The following is an 18,680-nucleotide window of genomic DNA, read 5'->3' as shown; positions in this document are numbered from 1 at the left end:
TTACCTCCCTTTCTCTGTAATGTATTTTTCTGTGTGACTTACATTGACATGGGAGGCATTCCTCCAGGGCCCATGTTATTTGGTGGTGGACCTCTCATACCACCATAACTTAATGAATCATACTGAAAGGAAAGTCAAAATTTTTTAAATCATACAAAAAAACTTTGTATAAATTTTTCCAAGTTTCTTTGATTCCATCTTTTTTTTTTTCATGTTTTGACTTTATCTGCTTGAGAAATTGGATCTTTCACTTGTATTCTTTCTGTAAGTATCCTTCTCTAAAGGATGTTTGATTAATAATTCTGTTTCTAATCTGCTCCTAATGTGTTGAGCTTACACTTCTGACCGCTATATTTGACCTACTTACTGGATTCATGGGTCCTGGCATTCTACCGTGTGCCATTCTAGGTCCCATTGGACCCATGCTCGGATGACCTGAAAAAAGTAAAAAAAAAAAATTAAATAATTAAAAATTCACTTCTTTGACCTTGAGCTCATTAAAAATATGTCTTGTGTATTTTTTTTGTCCCCAAATTAATTCCTTTTCAATCATTAAGCTCATGTAATTTAATTATGTACACAGTTTTATAAAAATAACAACCACCATAAAATCCAATTAGCGTAAAATGATCTGCGTTTACACTATGTTATCAATTGTTTGGTACTAGGCATGTATATAGATGAAGCAAACTGAAGGATATACTATCAAATGTGGAAAAGTTTTGTCATCCGCAGTAGCTAATTAGTATTAAAAGGGATGATGAATAGGATAGCCCTGGAGAAATTGAGCTAGAACAAAAACTTCCCATTGATAGTTCTCTTTGCTAATGGCGTGAGAAGAGGGGGGGATGCATTATGGTAACGTTTCATTACCCCCAGCAACGACATTGCCACTTAGTTACCAAGGTTTAATAAGCTCTCATGTTTCTTCTATTTCAAGTATCATGAAAGGAGATATAAAAAAAGATTAAAAACAACAAACGATTCTTGGTAAATACATAATAGATCATTCAGTCGTAAAAATGTTGTGTGATTCTCTTCTCATGTCGATAAATTCAACCTTTGTAGAGTCTCTTTCTCAGATGACTAGAATTTTAATGAGGCTGCCTATTCTCTCATTTTTTATGATTATGGAGTGTTTGGTAAGTGGGGTTTATGATAAGCAATACAAGCACTATACCACGTTCTTCACAGAGATTGTATCTGATACATCGGAATCATTTTTTTTGTCAATGCTGGAGAACAGAATCCTCCTGGCATTTGTCAGTAAAGAAACAAACCGCCTGTACCGGGGAAACAAACAAACATGGGAGGTAAGCAATGGTTTACACAGGGATAAAGTAACCCCAGAGCAAAGCAAGAAATACAGTCATTCTGGAAACTGAGTAATTTTCTGAAGTGTGTGATTTATCAAGCAGCCATCAGTAGGCACGGTGGGAGATTGGGGGGCAGGTGTCCATCGGGGGATGGATATACTTCTGTAATCATCAATTCCACCAACTTGTCATCAACTCACATAGGTGTTCAAGCTTTCAAGAATGCTAAAACAAACCTACCAAGATAACACAAAAAGGGATATTGGTTTTTATGCATGCATTTTTCTATAAAACCATCTTCTATTTTTCCGCCTGTGAAAAATGGTGATCAATCTTTGGATTTATATAGTGTACCATGTTTTCATTGGAATTCCGATGTCAATAAATTAAAGGTGGAAATAATATTCCAGGCCAGTGACGAGTATTTCTCTCTAATGGAAAATGGTTTTTCGGGGAGGTGAGTATCCAATTTTTATGATATAAATATTGAATTCAAATGAGAATAAAAACCAGAGCCTAATGGATATTACCTTGAAAAAAAAAATTGTCGGCACCTCCATTTGAAAAAATCAAAATGAAAGAAAAAAATTTAATGAAGAATTGCTTTAGAAATTTTTTGTCTGTCAAGTATAAATTGTCAGAAGCAAACAAGGGATTTCCATTGAAAGCCCAATTGACAATCAATTTATATTATAATTTTTAGGAGACCGGTATTGACAGAAGTAATTTCAGCAATCATCAAAGTGGAGGAATGGACTTGGCTTTATTATTTGTTGCCTCGGTTCAAACGCATACAAGACTCTTTACATCTGCTCTCCTGCTTACAATATCTAAACACTGTCATTATATACAGCTTGCTATTTCCCTCATACTATTCAAAAAATAAAAATGTGATTAGACTGCGAACATAAAAAAAAGTAAAAAGGCTTAAACAGTGAGATAAATCACATTTTCATAAAAAAAAGAACGCTGTTTGCTCAATAACCATCTTGATATAAAAGACCTTATACACTTCATAAGAAGGCATGGGCAATTTTGTTTCTGACAAGAAGGAAAAAAAAATCCCTTTTTTTACGCAAAGTGTAACAAGCATGCAAAGTTGTTAGAGTAATGGGCACCTTTAACGTTTTCTGTTATTATCCTAGCAGGAAATTAATCAGCTAGGATCAGCATGCCATCTCCACAAAGTCATAATGAAATTGGAGGAAGGCTGGAATTGTTGTGTTGGACAAAAAAAAAATAATTCTCTGTACGGTGTTGGGTACCAGTTCACAACAACAGCTTGTCTCCCCGATTATATTGACTCTCACTATGTTACAATTCTGTGTTTACATTTTCCTTGCCTTTTATATTTGTTAACGTGCTTCTAATTGACAATATTGTGTGATTAAATGCAGTTACTGGTCTCTTTTTTCAGTGGGAAAATATACAAGTATGGAGATATTAAACGACACTGTGTGTTTGAGGTAAGTGGCATAGACCTCTCGTCAGGTAAAAATTCTCCATGTAAATGACACTGTCATAAATTCTCTCCAAACCCCTAATATCAAATTCTTAATTCTCTCTAAATTTTTCTTTTAATTCTCCAAAGACAGACTGATGTACCTATAAAACCTAAACGTGCTTTTTTTATTGACAAAAGCAAGTTCCATTAATTAACAGTTGATGAAGAGAGGTCTATTTACAGTAAATGAGGGCTCTCTGTGCCATATCATATATCTTTTGTCATTAAAGCCGAATGTCTTTTGACAGCCAAGCCTTTAAGTGTAGCTTGTCTTTGTACATAATGCCACCATCAGAGGGCAATTTCTTCCTTGCTTAGATACTACACTTTAATTAGTTGTGCTGGATAATTTGGAAACCAAGATTTTAAGGGGGAGGCTTTTTGCTTTGTTTACATCTGAAAAGACATGAGATTTTTTTCAAGTACATGCAGATATAATGTTTTTTCAACTCTGAAATGTGTAATCTGTAATTGAAGGCGAGCAAGACAAGTTTTGTCTTCCATGGAAAAAGGCTCTCCTTAAAGTGGCAAAATTGATTAGATGCCTTTTTTTTCATGTTAAATTTTGACACAGAGCTCTAGCCCTGGTTATACAGTGGCAGACAGGGTATTTACATTTAGATAAACTTGTGTAATTGCTTGTTTGTGTTTCCAGAGCCTTGTTATGTGATGGATATACCCTGTTAAAAACTCCATTCCCACCGACCAAAAAAAAAATTTGGCTTAAGATCTTGTGAAGTCCTTGTCTTTTACTTAGATGCAATGGTCAAAGTAAACTTGTGAGAACCGACAAAAACCTTGTGTGTTTTCCATTTACATTTAGATTTGGTCAACAAACTAGCCTTTGAACAGAGAATTCCAGTGTAATCAAATGTTTTATCTCTGGATATGAAGTGAGTTGGAATGTGCCATAAGGGATTAAATATGAAATACCTTGCAAAATATCCCTATTACCTTATCGAATCAGATATAATTGAATACTGCGAATGACACGCTCCAGCTTATCTTTTCATTTCTTTCTGGGAAAAATAAAAATACATCAATTTGATGAGGAATATTTTTTTTTTTTTGCCTACAGATTGGAATTATCTCCCCTGGCAGTCAGCTTTGGCTGGTCCCTATCTTGACTAGTTCCTAGTGGATGAGAAAGCAGGTGAAGAAATGCAATTTATTTGTCAGGGATTATACAGGACTTCAAAATCTCCAATTGGTTGGCTAATGGATATAACCTGTGATGGTTTAGATGGTCCTAATTGCTTCTAATGGGCTTGTGGTGTTGCTAAAGCTTACAGCATGTGGGAATCACACAACTAAGAGACATGAACACACAACACCAGAGTCGATTCAAAGATGGATTAAAAATGAACATCAGGTAAGCATTTTTTATAACTTAATTTTATTTTAAGAAAAATCTTTTCCAGATGTAATGTCTATCAAATGGCATGACCTTAAAAACTTATTCAGTCATCAAAAAACTAAAGAAAGGATGTGGGAGGATTATTCGTTTGTATGGAACCCCCAGCACTGAGGGGGGAATGGATTCCTTCTGTATCCCCCCTTTTTTAAAGTCAAACACCTGCTTTTCTCTTCTGTTTGGTAGTAACTTTTAGAACCAGAAGGTTATGAAGTGGCATGCTTCTATAAACGACAGAACATATGCCATTTGACATGTACCATTTCAGAATTAATTGTATCATCTGTTTTCTGGTAATGCACTTTGCATCACACTTTATGATTGTAACAGAGAAGATAATATACCCAACAGTTTGCCAAGAACATTTTCTCCTTTGGTTTTGTCATGCCAGATATATTAATGCTTTGGTATTACTGTGCTTCTGGTCTCTCAGTAAAATGTTAATATTCGCCTGTCTGGTAAATAGGACTCTTGTCTTTAGAAATAAATTGCCTGGGTCTTCAAATGCACATAAAAATGTGCTTTAAGAACATAATCAATCATTTATTATTGCAAATATTTCTAATCAAGAATTCCAATAACCTACAGATAAACCTGGTACTTCAAAAACTCTTTTCATCAAAGTTGCTCAGGGATTCTCTTTTTTTTTCCTACATGAAATAATAAACCAAAAGGAAAATGTTCATTTCACAGTTCCTGAACAAAAATCTGCCAGTGTTTTAGATGCCATGAATCACTTTGCCTCCATTTGCCTGTACTTAAAATAAAGAAAATTACATTACCACAGACATTTACCCTAATGTCTCACAATTTGAGCCATTTTCATACAGAGGCAAGCTCCTGGGAGTATACTTGTTTCTTAGCCTACCCCCCAAATGTGAAAACCACATTACCAGTTATCAGAAGTGAACTTTAGATCAAATGTATTGTATCCACTTTATAACCAGAGTAATCTTTGATGTATATAGTCTAGTGCTTTGTTGTCTTTGCTTATACCCTTAGAGTAAGGTTTTACAGGTTGTAGAATTAATGGACCAGATACATGTATAGAACTTAGAGCTTTCTGATCATCTTTGGTTTGAGGGGAAAAAAAAAACTCTTTCCTTCTTTTAAAGACCCTTTGAGAACTTACATATCTATAAGATGTCTTTTCTGATGTCAAGGAAAACATGCTACATAGGTCAAGAATGTGAGAGAAGGTAAAAACTTTTCTCTTAGTTTCTTACAATACTAGTTTTAGTAACAGCATTGCAGATCATGTGCAGATCTAAATGGTGGTTATTGTGTCTGAACCCCTCTGGAATTTTCAGTTATTAGGTTTGTATGGGAAGTAATGAAAAATAACTTTGGAACCTCCCCTCCCCCCCCCCAAATGTGACTCCAATTTAAAATGTAAGGAGAGTCATGTATCATGCTGAGGCAACAGACTTGTGAAATCCATTTGCAACATCCCCTCCCCCTTAGGGTTTTTTTTTTCTGAGATTAAAATTTGTTTGAGATTGGATGTTCAAATCTTATTCCATTTTGAAAAGAACATTGATTCAATACAATGCATAGAATACAATAAGTCAGTGATAAGATGGGGAAAAGTTAATAGTTATCTCCCTTTCCAAGTTTTTCACTTGCAAAGACAGGGAAGCTAGATACTGCCCAACAAGCCATATAAATCTACACCCTAGCAAGACAACTGAATAGGTAAAGCCTACTCATTTCCAAAGCCAATTATATGACTGACTATAAATCAAATATTTCAAATAATACCCCTCTATTGATTGTACCTTCTAGACGTTTGTGACTGTCATCAAACTGACAATAAGAAATTCACCAGCATTATAATCATCAAAGCTTGTTGTTTTTGTCTACCTAATCTTCCGGCAGATTGCCTCACCATAACACTTTCAATCCTAGATGACAATGCCACAGAGACAATTTCCGTTCATACTTTCAGGAATTTTCCAAGTAATAACTTTCAAGATTAATTACTAAATCAAACTTGCATTTTTTTGTGTCATAGTTAACAATTGTTTTACTGCCCATGGAAACCCTTTCAGGTCCCAATTATCTCGATCAAACAATAAAAATGATCAATTTCTCTTTGCAGCTTCCTATTCATTTGTGCCAAGTTTGAATGAAATCCACTGATCTGTTTCAACATGCTTTTAACCTACATTGTCATGTCTCAGTAGATAACCTTTTTTTCACATCTTTGATGATGGGTGGGGATACTGTATCTTTAGTTAGGCTAATGGCACAGCAAACTGTTTGTCACTAATTAAATTCCTGCGATTAATAGCAGCTAGGGGAGTAGAAACTCTGTCCAATTTGTTATGCAACAATGTAGTAGCATGTTAGCTGTACACTTTCTAATTCAAAGGTAAAACAACCCCCAAACATTGAAATCCTGGTGGAAATCACATGGAACACTTCTTCATTAACCGTTCCCTTAGAATATCAGTAAAACACTTTTCAAGCAACCATGATCAATAGAACTTCAATTACGCTGCTGACAGAACCATTTCAAGCTTGAATTGTCCTGGTGCCATGTCAAATAGGTGCAAGACATTACAGAGAAACCAATTTTTTGTTTGCAATTTTGAAAAAGGAAGAAATAAATAGGAAAAGAAACCAGAGATCAATGTTACTAGTGTCTGTGGAGCTTCTTTTAGGGTTAGGACAGATAAATGCATTTGAATAGGATTTGGTAAAAATATTGGTTACGAGATAATTTAATGCCATGTCACTTAGAGGTACATCTGGAGAAACTCTTCAGTTAACTGTGTGATCAAATACAGGAGGAAAGCAACATTTCTCTCTAAAACTATACACAACTTACCAGCAAATTCTGCTGCATTAAAGAAAGAGTAAAAAAAAATCGTTAATACAAGTTCTATCAAATAATTTATATTTTCGTAGACATTAAACATCAAGTGCACATGTAAACTGTACTTGTCCCAAAAAGCAACAGCCCTGCATTCAAATAAAACAGTCATTAGGGAAGAATGATTGCTAAAATGTTAAATCTACTGGAAATATTTCTACTTATAATATCTGGTGCACTTAAATAAAGACATCTGTCACATTTTAAAAGATCTGTGATGAAATTTTAATGAAGAGAACTTTGTATTTTAGGTGGGTGTCGTCATCAATTATTTAACCCTTAAAGCAAAATGAACTTTGTTTTCTAGACATTGAAGTCTAGGTGTCTGCATATTGTGAAAATTTTTATTTGTGTAGGATCCCTGACGCTTTTTGGGACAAGTACGATAAGCTGAGCTTTACTGACCTGGCCTGGGTTCCATACTGTTAGGCATTATTGGACCTGACCCACTGCCTGGTGGCTGTAAACACAAAGAATGGGCTTTTACTACATGTACTTTGTACAACCTAAATTACAGTGAAAACTGTCTAATCCAACATTCATTGAGAGACAAAACTTGTGGTGCTATAGACAGGGTGTCTGATTGTATAGGTCAAGTACTATAAGGTTGGGAATTCACAGTGAAATGGGTTGCACAGGTATTGGATTAAACAGTTTTCACTGTACTTTATTTGAAAACATTTGAAATGCATGATTTTAGTTAGACTAAAATAGCAACACATGCAGCTACCCCCTCCCCCTTAGCAGAGTTTTCACACTGATCCCATCTTTCATTCTACCATGTAAAAAAATACATCTGTTCAAATAAAAAGTGGTTGAGGGTTGCCTCATCCAGAAAGTATGGCAAAAATAAAATGACATATCCTACATTTTTGCTCGGCAACCCTCCCACTGTTCTTGTGCTATTGAACCTTACAACTTATCAGTGATGGATTATTTCATGGCTTTATGTGATACCATAACTCTGCCGAAAATCTTGCATGCTTGCCTGTGAAGTGTTCGCTACGAACATGGAATTTAAAAATTATTTATCTCCAAGTTTTTCTAATTTAGAGATTTGCACAAAAATTTTGAATAACATCCTTCTCTGAAATATACACTGATAAAATAAACACTCAGATTTTTTTGATGATAGAAAGATGTTAAAAGAATTTTTTGTTGATGTGAAAGAAAAGTATGCAAGAGGGGTATACTGTGTATATTAGATAGTCTCTCTGTGAGAATGTGATATGAAACTTACATTGAAATCAACTTGATTGGGCGGCATTCTAACAGGCCCGGGGCCCCTTGGCCCACCTGGGTATCGGGGAGACATGAAAGGCTGTAAAGAGATAAAAATAGCATTGTACAGAACTGAAGGAATTCAAATATATTCATAATTCATAATGAATTGACTTGAATATGACTTTAAGTATTGGTCAAATATGATACATAAATTGAAAATTAAAATGATAATTAGTTGTCACTAAAATGAGAATTTCAACTGTGATGTAAATGCCCTGCTGAAAATAAAACAAGAAAACCCACAATACTTTTTTGGATTATCATTGACAAAGTGCCTAATGTTGAAGGTATATGTCTTTTTATTAAGCAATTAACATAATTGTTTAACATCGCTTAAGATGAAATTATGTTTTCTTCAAAGTTTTTTATTATTTTTTTTCTAGCCCCCAAAAATTCTCAAACAGGTTTCATTTTCCTACATTGCTCAGAATTCATAAAATGTGAACGTCATTGCTAAAAATCCAGTTCTACATGAAAGACCGCATGACAATTATGTTGCATGTATTGAATAATTATTTTCCTGCTCGAGAAAATTTATGATAACGACTACCGTATATGAGTTTTAATTAATGTAAATAACGATTCATTTACATTTTAATACGACAAAACAATAAACCTGCTCTGTCTCGTGGCAGGTTTTTAGAAGTTGATAAAACGTGGGGGAACAAATTTATCAAATCACCTCTATCATACACAAGGAAGATTATAAGACAATCTTTGGCCCATCAATCAAAACTCTTCCTCTGTAAAGCCTACCTAGCCACTCTTTGAGAGTGTTATATTATCACTGGATTCAAAGGAGGACTTTTTGGTGCATTTCAGATTAAAATCTTAGTTTATATGTGACTTGGATTGTGGGAGAGAGAGAGGAAATTTACCATCTGCACCTCTAGGATAGTTAAGAGAAAACTGCTAAATCCATTATGCGGCTCTGGTAAGCTTATATTCTATACTTTGTCTAACTTCTGTTTGGCAGCTTTTGTCCTCTTTTCATGTTTTGTTTGCAAAATAATATTACTTGTTACACAAAAAATACATCTGAATGCACAGCTTAGGTAACAGATATCAAGGATATAACATGAAATGCACCTGTTTCCTTTGCATGGACAAGCAAACAATATTTTTCAAAGGACAAGCAAAGGATTTTTTTCAATCAAAGCCTAAATGAGACAGAATTTTTAATTAACAGGCTGTTTTATTAACAGGGAAAAAAATTCTAACAGGATCTTTTACAAACTTGAGTAATAGTCACTACATTTGCATATGTGTTAAATTATTTGCAGTTGAACTTCTTGATGAAATGCTAAAACCTCTAAAAATCCTCAGTTTTAATCTTAATTTCATAAAAGCACTTCCCCTGATTTTTCCCTTTGGACAAGTTATGTTTAATTTCAGTGGAGAATTTCTGCATTTCGTTTCCATTCGGTCCTATTAAGTCATGGTGCGATGGATTTTGCAGTTGAAAGCCTTAGAAAAGACTTCAAGTTCTTATCCTCTGAAAATTATGACTAAATAATGTTCTTTGAAAGTTCTCCAGTTTCCCATTTCCATTAAAACCACACAGAAAAGATACTAGAAATAGATAGAAAGGAGTTCTTTTCATTGTGTGAAGACAGGCAGAAGATAACATTCATCAAATCTCAGCCGAAGCAATCAATTCTGAAATTAGATTTTTAAAATACAGACACATTACTGGGAAATCAAATCTTTGACTAAATTCAAATCCAATATTTTGTTGTCACAAAATTTTTATCCAGTAATTCTTGCTTCAATAAGATAAACCCTATTTCAACAAAACTTCAATTTAAGCATACATGAGGAAGAGAATTAAAGGATAAAAACGAAAATTTCCCATAATTACGACAGTAAAAAAAAACTTAATATTGTTTGACAATGTAATTTAATAATCAAAGCGTTCATTCTATCTGCCCTATAATGACATATGTTTGTATGGTTCTGAATTGATAACATCTTTTAATAAAACTGACATTCAAGCCTCACTATTTAATCACGAAAAACTCCTTTAATATTCTGAATTACGCATTTATGAAAAGCTTAGAAATTTATGGATGTTCAGTAATGAAAATTTGATATGAATCTCACAGCAGAGTTAGTCTTAGTCTCAATGGCATATGTATCTTGTGTCCTTAGACTATGCAATTACTGCTATTTATATGAAGGCTAGTCACACAGATCACGGTTGTGACAATCGTGGGGATATCTTCCCATAAACACCACGCTTCAGTTTCTACCAAGACCATTTCTCTGTGTATTACAGACATTATACCCCAAATTCACATAGTACATGAGAATTCTAATGTGCCTTTGTCCTTGGCAGGTCAAGAGTGTTTCCTAGGCAACAGCAATTCTGAAGAGAAATATGGATGGTGCTTGGAAACCAGGGATTACAATATTTCTGTTTTCACTCAGGTAAGCAATTTATCCCAAAATTTATTTACACAATGTTAATTACAGAAGTAAAACCTAAAAGGGCTTTACTCTGATAAAAAGGAGAAATTGTTTTTGCTGTTTGAACTGCTAGGATAAATCAGTAAATTCCAGATTGTAGAACAGTTAGTGGAAATGGGGAGAATGTGGCATAAATATATCATTTTCCATCCTTTTATTTGCTAATGCCTTCATGTCATAGGCATCAAGATAAGAGAAGACAACTTTTTAGCGACTTTCAAACACACTTCATAGTGCCAAAGAGAGATAAACATTATAAAACCCCTACCAAACAGAGTGCGTCTTCAGGCAATGGTTATTGCAGCTGCTTCATTGAGACATAAATTTAATGGCAACCAAATCTTGAAAGCTAATAACTCCCAGCACAGCAGCTTATTCTCTGTGTATTCATCTGGGCAAATTGATATTCTTGATGAGTTTGCTTCAAGATAGCAATAAGGATGCAAATCTCTTCAAAAACCATTTGATTATAACTTGGTACTTTGATAGTGGCATAATAAAAGAAAAAATGGAGAAGCACCAAAGCACAGACAAAATAATCACAAGTAACATGCAAAGCCCAACTCTTGAGTGTGGGAATAACTTCAGGGAAAATCCCTTTGGGAATGGTCAATAATATGTATAATGCTGTATATTGGTTTCAGCATACATATATATGTTTTTAGCTCTACAGATGTTGATAAAGAGCATATTTTTGCCAGAAAAGGCAGAACTTTCAAAGGATTATACACTGACATTGATACATTTGTCTCTGTGCTTTTTCCCCTGCTTCTTTTGATTTCTAACTCATTTTGCAGCCTGTGCTATAACATATAGGTTTGAAATGACTATTATTGAGTGTGTAAAGTTCCACATCCTGTATAAGTCCACTCATTTTACAGGCTCAGCCCAGAGAAACCCCAGCACGCCAAAGGATTAATTATGTTCTGCTTTACTGACAAGGCTGACATGAATATTTCAGCAATTATCCACCAAACTGATCAGAGAAGACAAAAGCCATAGAAGAGACATCCAAGCCAAACGGACCCATTCCATGCTGACAAAACATCCCATCTTTTTGTGTTTTGGGGAAGGGGCCTGAATAAGATTCACAACTGGCAATACTAGGTCTAGTGAGTGGCTCATTAAGTTTATTGGCGTGAAGAAGGCTTGATTTCAATTCATCAAGATCCCTGAGCAGGCTTTCATCAAATTTACCATGAAATTTAATGAAAAAATGCATTCCTTTGAGAGAGCAATGCGATACTCTACATTTTGGATTATGTGAACAAGAAATCATCTATAATCATACACCCTTGTCAAAGGCGAAACCACTAGATGTTATCTACACAAGCAGTGAGAAGAAACACCATTTCAGAAGTGTACGATTTCGGGAAAATGTGTGATATATTTTGGAATTAAGCAAAGAGTGATTATGCAATGGAAATAAAGTTTAAACATGAGGAGGATTTTAAACCATGAGAGTACAAAAAAGACTTAATCGTTCTCAACAGCATTCAATTACTGGAGCTAAAAGAGGTAAGATTTCCAATTTATTTTCTTCTATTTTCTGTAGTTTTTCATTAACAACCAATTCTATTCTGGGGCCTGCTGCAGTAGACTAATAAATTACCCGGGGATTTCATTATTATATATTGCAAATGAAATGTACCAAAACGGAACAGCATGATATAGGTAAAACTGGATGAATACTATAAATCAAGTCATTCATTTAATGAAAGGGATCTTCACTATTAGTAATCATTTGGAGCCTCCCTGACAGTTATCTTTTAATACCTAATATTTCACTACAACACCCCTAGATGTAGCAGATAGTGTGATTTACTGGTAAAAAAGCTGTTCTGTTAGAAGACATCTTGAGGCTGTATCATGATCCTCCTAACTCTTACTAGGGATTGTTATTGTATTTGCTGGTTCCCGAGGAAAATGTTTCCCTCCCTCTTTCCTTTCGATTTCCATTTATCAACGTTCCTGATCTCCTATCAGTGACTTGACAGAATTTCTCCTCCACAGGTCCTCTTCCACTCAATATTTTATTCCTCATATCCACTTTTCCCTTTTAATCCACTTTCCAAGCTTTTTATATGTTCATTCTCTTTTCAAGGGACTGCCTCCAAAAATTGAGGCAATAAGATATATTACATCTGCAAATTGATTTGTTTTCTGAAGAGACTTTTAAAAGATCATTATCCAGGAGTAAAATGAAATCAAAATCAGAAAGGCCAAACAATTTTTTTTCCTCAGGAATTACAGGTCCAAAATCTGTATGAAGATATCATAGTGGACATGGTGTTCAATCTCCAGTACTTAGAAAGGTGTGTTGCCTTATATTTAGATGGTCATGACAAGAGGCACACGGTGGGAGTGACTGGTCCACAGGGGATGCTCATTCCTCCATGACACCTGATCCCACCCCTGATGTGTTTGCTCTGCTCCTATTTTGTATTATTTTATGTATTTTTTTTTTATCTTGAATACTGTTCATTATCTCCATAAGTTTCATGGTAAACAGTACCAGTTTCATTATCCATTTCACTAAATCAGTATTGTAATGAGAGTATATGATTGTTCTAAAACCTGTATCTAGCACCATCAATCTTACTAAGATGGTACTCAAAATTATATTCTTAAATTTCAAACCAAAATAGGTTCCGTTGTTGTTAAATTACACAGATCCCCAAAAGACTTTGCAGTCTTGCTAAAGCAATTACCAGTTATTGAAAGTGAATTTCTTTCTGTTAGATGGAAATTGTTTTGAATGAAAGCCCCCCATCTTCTTTCTAATAAACATTTTCCCCCAGTGATTTCTCTGCTATCAAAAAACAATTTTAACTAAATTTTTATCAAATTATCCAACATATAATAACAACAGTTCTGTTTCTGTCACCATTATAAATGCATTAGTCTAAATGTATGCCTCACTTTTAACCAATCAATGACAGCCATGATTTATGTGAATATTCATGAGGTTTTAATTGTAGTTATAGTATTTCATTTCCCTTGAAATTGTCAGTGTCACCAAGTAATGGGATAACTTTGAAGGTCCATGACATTTTATATTCCATACATAAATTATACAGAGATAATAATTCTTTTTATCATCTTTTCTTCTCTTATAATACATTGTTAGATTTTCTAGCCACTTATAAACACTTTGAAAAAAAGGGCCATTAACTCATAATAGCCTGAAATTCAAACTTTTGGTAGTTTCAAATATCTTTTCCTCTTTCTTTTCTTTAACATGATAATGGCAATAGAACATATGGTAAACTGTCATACAAGTGCAAGGGAAAATCTTTTTTAAAAATGTACTGGGCCTGAACCAAATGATTAAAAAGTTTTCTTTGCATTCCTCTGACTAAAGAACATGTTTGACTAAGATAAGAAACAACATTGAATTTAAATAAACTTTTTAAAGCAAGTCCATCAAATTAGTATTTTTTGACAGCTATTTTATTTTGGCACATATTAAGACCAAAATTCCTCTACCCCACCCCTTTTTTAATTTTGATATAGAATTTCAAATAATCTTTTAGGGGATCAACGACTACTGCTAATTCATAATGACCATTGATATGTAGTATTTTTCAGAGTCAAGGCAAAAGCCAAATTTTCCATATTTCTTTCATCTCCATAAACCTGGTTTAGCATATCAAACAATTTATCATTGACAGAAGTTTTGACAGAACTGGGTTTACTGTTATTTATTTCATTGAATTATGTTGATATATATATTTTGATCTTCTCCATTATGCAGCTTCTCTTTATGAGAATAAACTATTGTCATTTCAACTATTTACTTATCTTGTTTTGAGCAGCTAGCTAACTAAACAATTCAGTTATCTTTTCTTTACACTACTTAGTTGCATTAACTTATCTTACTAAACCATCATATTTCCAAGTGGAAATTTTCATTGCCATTTCTAGTGGAAACTATTCCCAAAATCTGTCTTAACACTTCCTGAATTTACTTTTAAATTAAGCAACCTCCATACTTCTGATTACCAATTCTTAAAATAACTTTTATCTCCTTCCCCCAATGGAAGGCATCTTTGCATTGAATCCGATGATTTATTCATAACAGTTCGTTTACTTCATATGTGTTTTCCGTGTTTCAGATGACTTCACAGACTTGTGATCACAAATCAAAAGGAATTCAGGCCACTTTCCTGATACGAGGTAAGTCAATACCTCACTTCATTAATTTGATGTTTATTATCAAATAACAGGTTTTTATATTTTATGGGATTAATTTCCCAGTGTATTTTTATGGGAGAGAGAAAAAAATGCTTGGCTTCTTTTTTTTTCCAACTGAATACTATAGAATTTCAGATATTGATAAAACCTTGAGCAATATTAACAATCCCTTCTTTGAGCAATGATTACTGAGATTATGTGTAATGATCGATTTTAAAATTTCATTTTCTTTCCTATTCATCTCTCTGCAACTAGAACTTCCTAATTATACATTCCTGGGAACCCTTGAAAATGCTATAGCACATCGGGTTTCCCAATCTTAATCTCTCACCAACCCAGAAGTTCTGACTTATTTCTCTTGTTCAAAGCAATAATTTAAAGCGGCCTTCAATTTAGTTATGCTAATGGACTTTCAAGACTAATTTCCTGCAATTTATCCATCCTCCTTTTCATAGCTTTGTAGTCCTACAGCTCTACTCTCAGGATTCTTTTTTTCCAAGGAGTTTTACAAATTTCTGCTTTCAATTTGTCATAGCCAAAATGCATTGGAAAATACACTCTTGTGAAAATATTTACTCAAAACTTCCCCCCACATTATTTTCAATTAATTGGTTTCAGTAAGGCCTGAGCAAACAAACTCCAATCCAATTACACTTTATTTTGAGTGTCTTTGAAGCCTAAACACCCTCTGATAATTGGTATACATTTATTTTCTCTGTGTCCCTCTTTCTTCTAATCAACACTGGGTTTCAGGATCATGTCTATAACACAAATGAAGCCTCCTATTTCCCTTTGGCACCCAACTTAAAAGGATGTTGATAAACTAAATTTGATCGCTGCAGCCAAGTCAACTTTTCTTCTGCAATGTTCAATTACCTTTCTTCCCCCAGATATTCAATTACTTTCCAAATCAATTTACCATCTTCCCCACTGTGCACCAAATGAAGTTGTTATTTATGGTAATTTTAGTTATCCCTCTTCCAACTGACAAGAATTTAAGAGTTGTCTGCTCTTTATCAGATTTTTCAAAAGAGGACATCAGGAGTTGTCTTTCATTGTTAATTTTCTTCACACTTTTTAGAAATAAACAAAACAAACATTTGATGTAATACTCCTTTATTTCAAAGTTTCCTGAAAATGAACATGTCCTGTGATTTGTTAAAATAAGCCGTAGAGAGTTACTTCCCATTTGTTGTGTTAGTTTGGAATGAGTAAATTAAGACAACATTTATTATTGCTTTAGCAGAAGCTTATAAGCAAAGGAATATAGTAACACAGGGTTAATACTACAAGTAAGTCTGGACTTTTTCTAAGTGGTTAAATCTCCTGATTAATATGACATATACAATTAATAGATGGAATGTTTTGATGAAGAAATTTTAAAAACTAATAATTTTTTAAAAACAAAATTAATACAACACAACATTAAATGTATATTTTCAATTGCATGTGAATTTTAAATTAAAGCAGCTATTTAAAAAAAACAAAGTTTTTTTAAATTGAAAATTTTATTTAGTTTTATATTCTTTTCTAGCTGAACTTAAAATTTTGAAACTGGGGACATTATCTAGAAAAGAAAATAGGGGGACACACACAAAAAAAAAAAAAATTAAAAAATCACCCAGATATATGAATGCACTGGTAGATAGATCTAGAAAGTAAAATCTGGTGATTGTAAATAAAAGAGGAAAAAAGCTACAGGACTATAAATAGATATACACATAGAGAGCAGCACAACGACTGGTGCATCAGTGAATGTTACTCACTTGATTCTGTCCCATCATGGGGTGGGTGGGAGGTGGCTGGGCATGGGGGGACTGTTGTGAAGCTCCAGGCTAGATATAATATACAGACTCCATCAGTTACATTTACACAGCCTGTCTTTCAGGGTGCGAAAGTGCAGTTTTCAGGTGCAAGAGGTGCGATTTATACATATGCCTTCAGGTTCACTTATTTTATCTTGCATGTTAGTACTTTTGAACTTACATGCATTTGGTGTTGGTTTTTTTCAACAGAGAGTAACAATATTTTTCTTATATACAAAAAGAGAGGTATAGTAATGCATAACTTCATTCAGTGTTTGAGCATAAACCAAGTGTCTGATGGAAGGGAAGTAACTCTTACAGCCTTTCAATAGATGAAAAGAGGCCATGAGAGTTATCCTTCTTGTGACACAAGCAATGGATGAAAAGTGAGATGACCATGACCGAAATGACAATGGATTTTTTTATGTACTTACAGGAAAAAACCCTGGTGGCATTGGCCCCCCAGGAATTCCATCCTGAGGATTCATTTGACCTAATGGACTAGGTGCTGCTGCATTCTGGAAAGAAACAAAGAAGAAATAAATGATCAGAACAGGCAAATAATTTCTCAATGAATTTTGACAATAATTGCAAATTTATCTAATTCCACATGCCTCATGTTCCACATTTGGATAAGACAGAACCGAAATGTCCTTGTTCTTTTTTTCAAAGTATATATGCAATGTATTTTTTTTTTGAAGGATATATGCAATGTATATAAAGACCTAGGTAAAGAAACTGTGAATAAGGGCAGACTTCCATAGTTTTTGACAAATTATGAAATTAAAAGTACTTTTCATATATGTGTGTTCGAATATTCTTATTTGAAAATATTGTGTAGTTAGCTATCCATGTCTTTTAATGGAACCAAACAAGTTGAGTTTAGTTACAAACAAAACTTGACAAAAGAAAATTGAAAAGATAGTTTTTAAAGACTTTTCCTACATAATCCATATAATATTGAGACCTCGTTCTTGCCTCCAAAAGCTATGGTGTAATCTCTACTTGAAGATTCTTTACCAGTGATCTGACCAATAACCTGGCCCTACCCTACACCCATGGATCATGAATAAAATTAACCTGAGTCAAAGGCATTGTTTGCCTATTTGAAATATGACTTAATTTGGCATTTTTGTTCCCTGGAATTTTCTTTTACTTTTATACTGCCAGACTTTTCTGCTCAGTTGAGTCAAATCCTAAACTCTGGGGCCATGATTTTAACAACTTCATTCCACACTTTAAGTTAACAGCTGCATGTCAAATAGATTTGGTTATTATAAATTACAGGAGAAAGTTCTCCAACATTGCATCCAAGAAGAATAACTCAGAAGGAAAAAAGTTGTAATGCTTTAGAGGACATTGATAAGATTTTCAAAGATTGTTCTTATATTAAATAAGAGATGTTAGTAAGATTGTTCTTATATTAAATAAGAGATGTTAGTAAAACACTTATGCCACCCTCTCCCAAATAATTGGAATTCTTCTAAGTCCAAGGGACATAACTCTGCCCAAAATGGCTCGATCATATCCAAAACAAATCTTGACCTAGATAGTTTTCTGATAAATCTGTATACCAAATTTCATTTCAATACGTGCAACCTATGCAAAGAAAATGAATGGAAACTGATGGTGGTCTGAACACAGACTGACTAGCAAAGCAATTTGCCATCCCTTCTTTGGAGGGGAGCATAAAAATCTAATACAAACTTCTGTATCATGTGAGCAAAACCATCTAGTTATAACCAAAATGTTAAAGTGAAGTCTTTCTGATGTAAAATTTGATAAATACGATTCTTTGAAATTGAAAATATAA

General features: G+C 33.9%; 1 protein-coding gene and 1 long non-coding RNA gene across 25 annotated transcripts in view; one reads left to right on the top strand and one right to left on the bottom strand.

Moving 5' to 3' along the window:
* The window catches only part of LOC134279783 (single-stranded DNA-binding protein 3-like), a 52,453-nt gene that overhangs the window by 11,804 nt on the left and 21,969 nt on the right, over positions 1-18,680 (bottom strand). For 11 of the 15 annotated variants that reach the window (XM_062762190.1, XM_062762180.1, XM_062762184.1 and 8 more), the window contains exons 7-13: positions 17,302-17,385; positions 16,829-16,897; positions 8,353-8,433; positions 7,518-7,572; positions 7,068-7,079; positions 368-435; positions 43-122 (exon numbers count right to left, since the gene is read on the bottom strand). In XM_062762190.1, coding sequence (XP_062618174.1) covers positions 43-122; positions 368-435; positions 7,068-7,079; positions 7,518-7,572; positions 8,353-8,433; positions 16,829-16,897; positions 17,302-17,385 — 449 coding nt within the window. The remainder of the gene's footprint in view (positions 1-42; positions 123-367; positions 436-7,067; positions 7,080-7,517; positions 7,573-8,352; positions 8,434-16,828; positions 16,898-17,301; positions 17,386-18,680) is intronic. The other 4 variants (XM_062762181.1, XM_062762186.1, XM_062762194.1 and 1 more) reach the window with 2 other exon arrangements.
* Positions 552-17,668, top strand: LOC134279787 (uncharacterized). Of its 10 annotated transcripts, XR_009994765.1 has the most exons (9): positions 588-1,773; positions 2,734-2,782; positions 3,644-3,713; positions 3,899-4,192; positions 9,219-9,330; positions 10,735-10,826; positions 11,747-12,383; positions 14,984-15,044; positions 17,304-17,668. It is a non-coding gene; the product is annotated as an uncharacterized LOC134279787 (long non-coding RNA). The 10 variants fall into 10 exon arrangements; XR_009994762.1 differs by having other exon boundaries at positions 552-1,773; positions 2,020-3,713; XR_009994764.1 differs by having other exon boundaries at positions 559-1,773; positions 2,734-3,713.

Source organism: Saccostrea cucullata, unplaced genomic scaffold, assembly GCF_032062105.1.
Source record: "Saccostrea cucullata isolate Sc308-1 unplaced genomic scaffold, CSIRO_AGI_Scuc_v1 ctg699, whole genome shotgun sequence".
Lineage (NCBI taxonomy): Eukaryota > Metazoa > Mollusca > Bivalvia > Ostreida > Ostreidae > Saccostrea > Saccostrea cuccullata.
The sequence above is the reverse complement of the archived record's forward strand: the minus strand, read 5'-3'. Positions and strand labels throughout refer to the sequence as shown.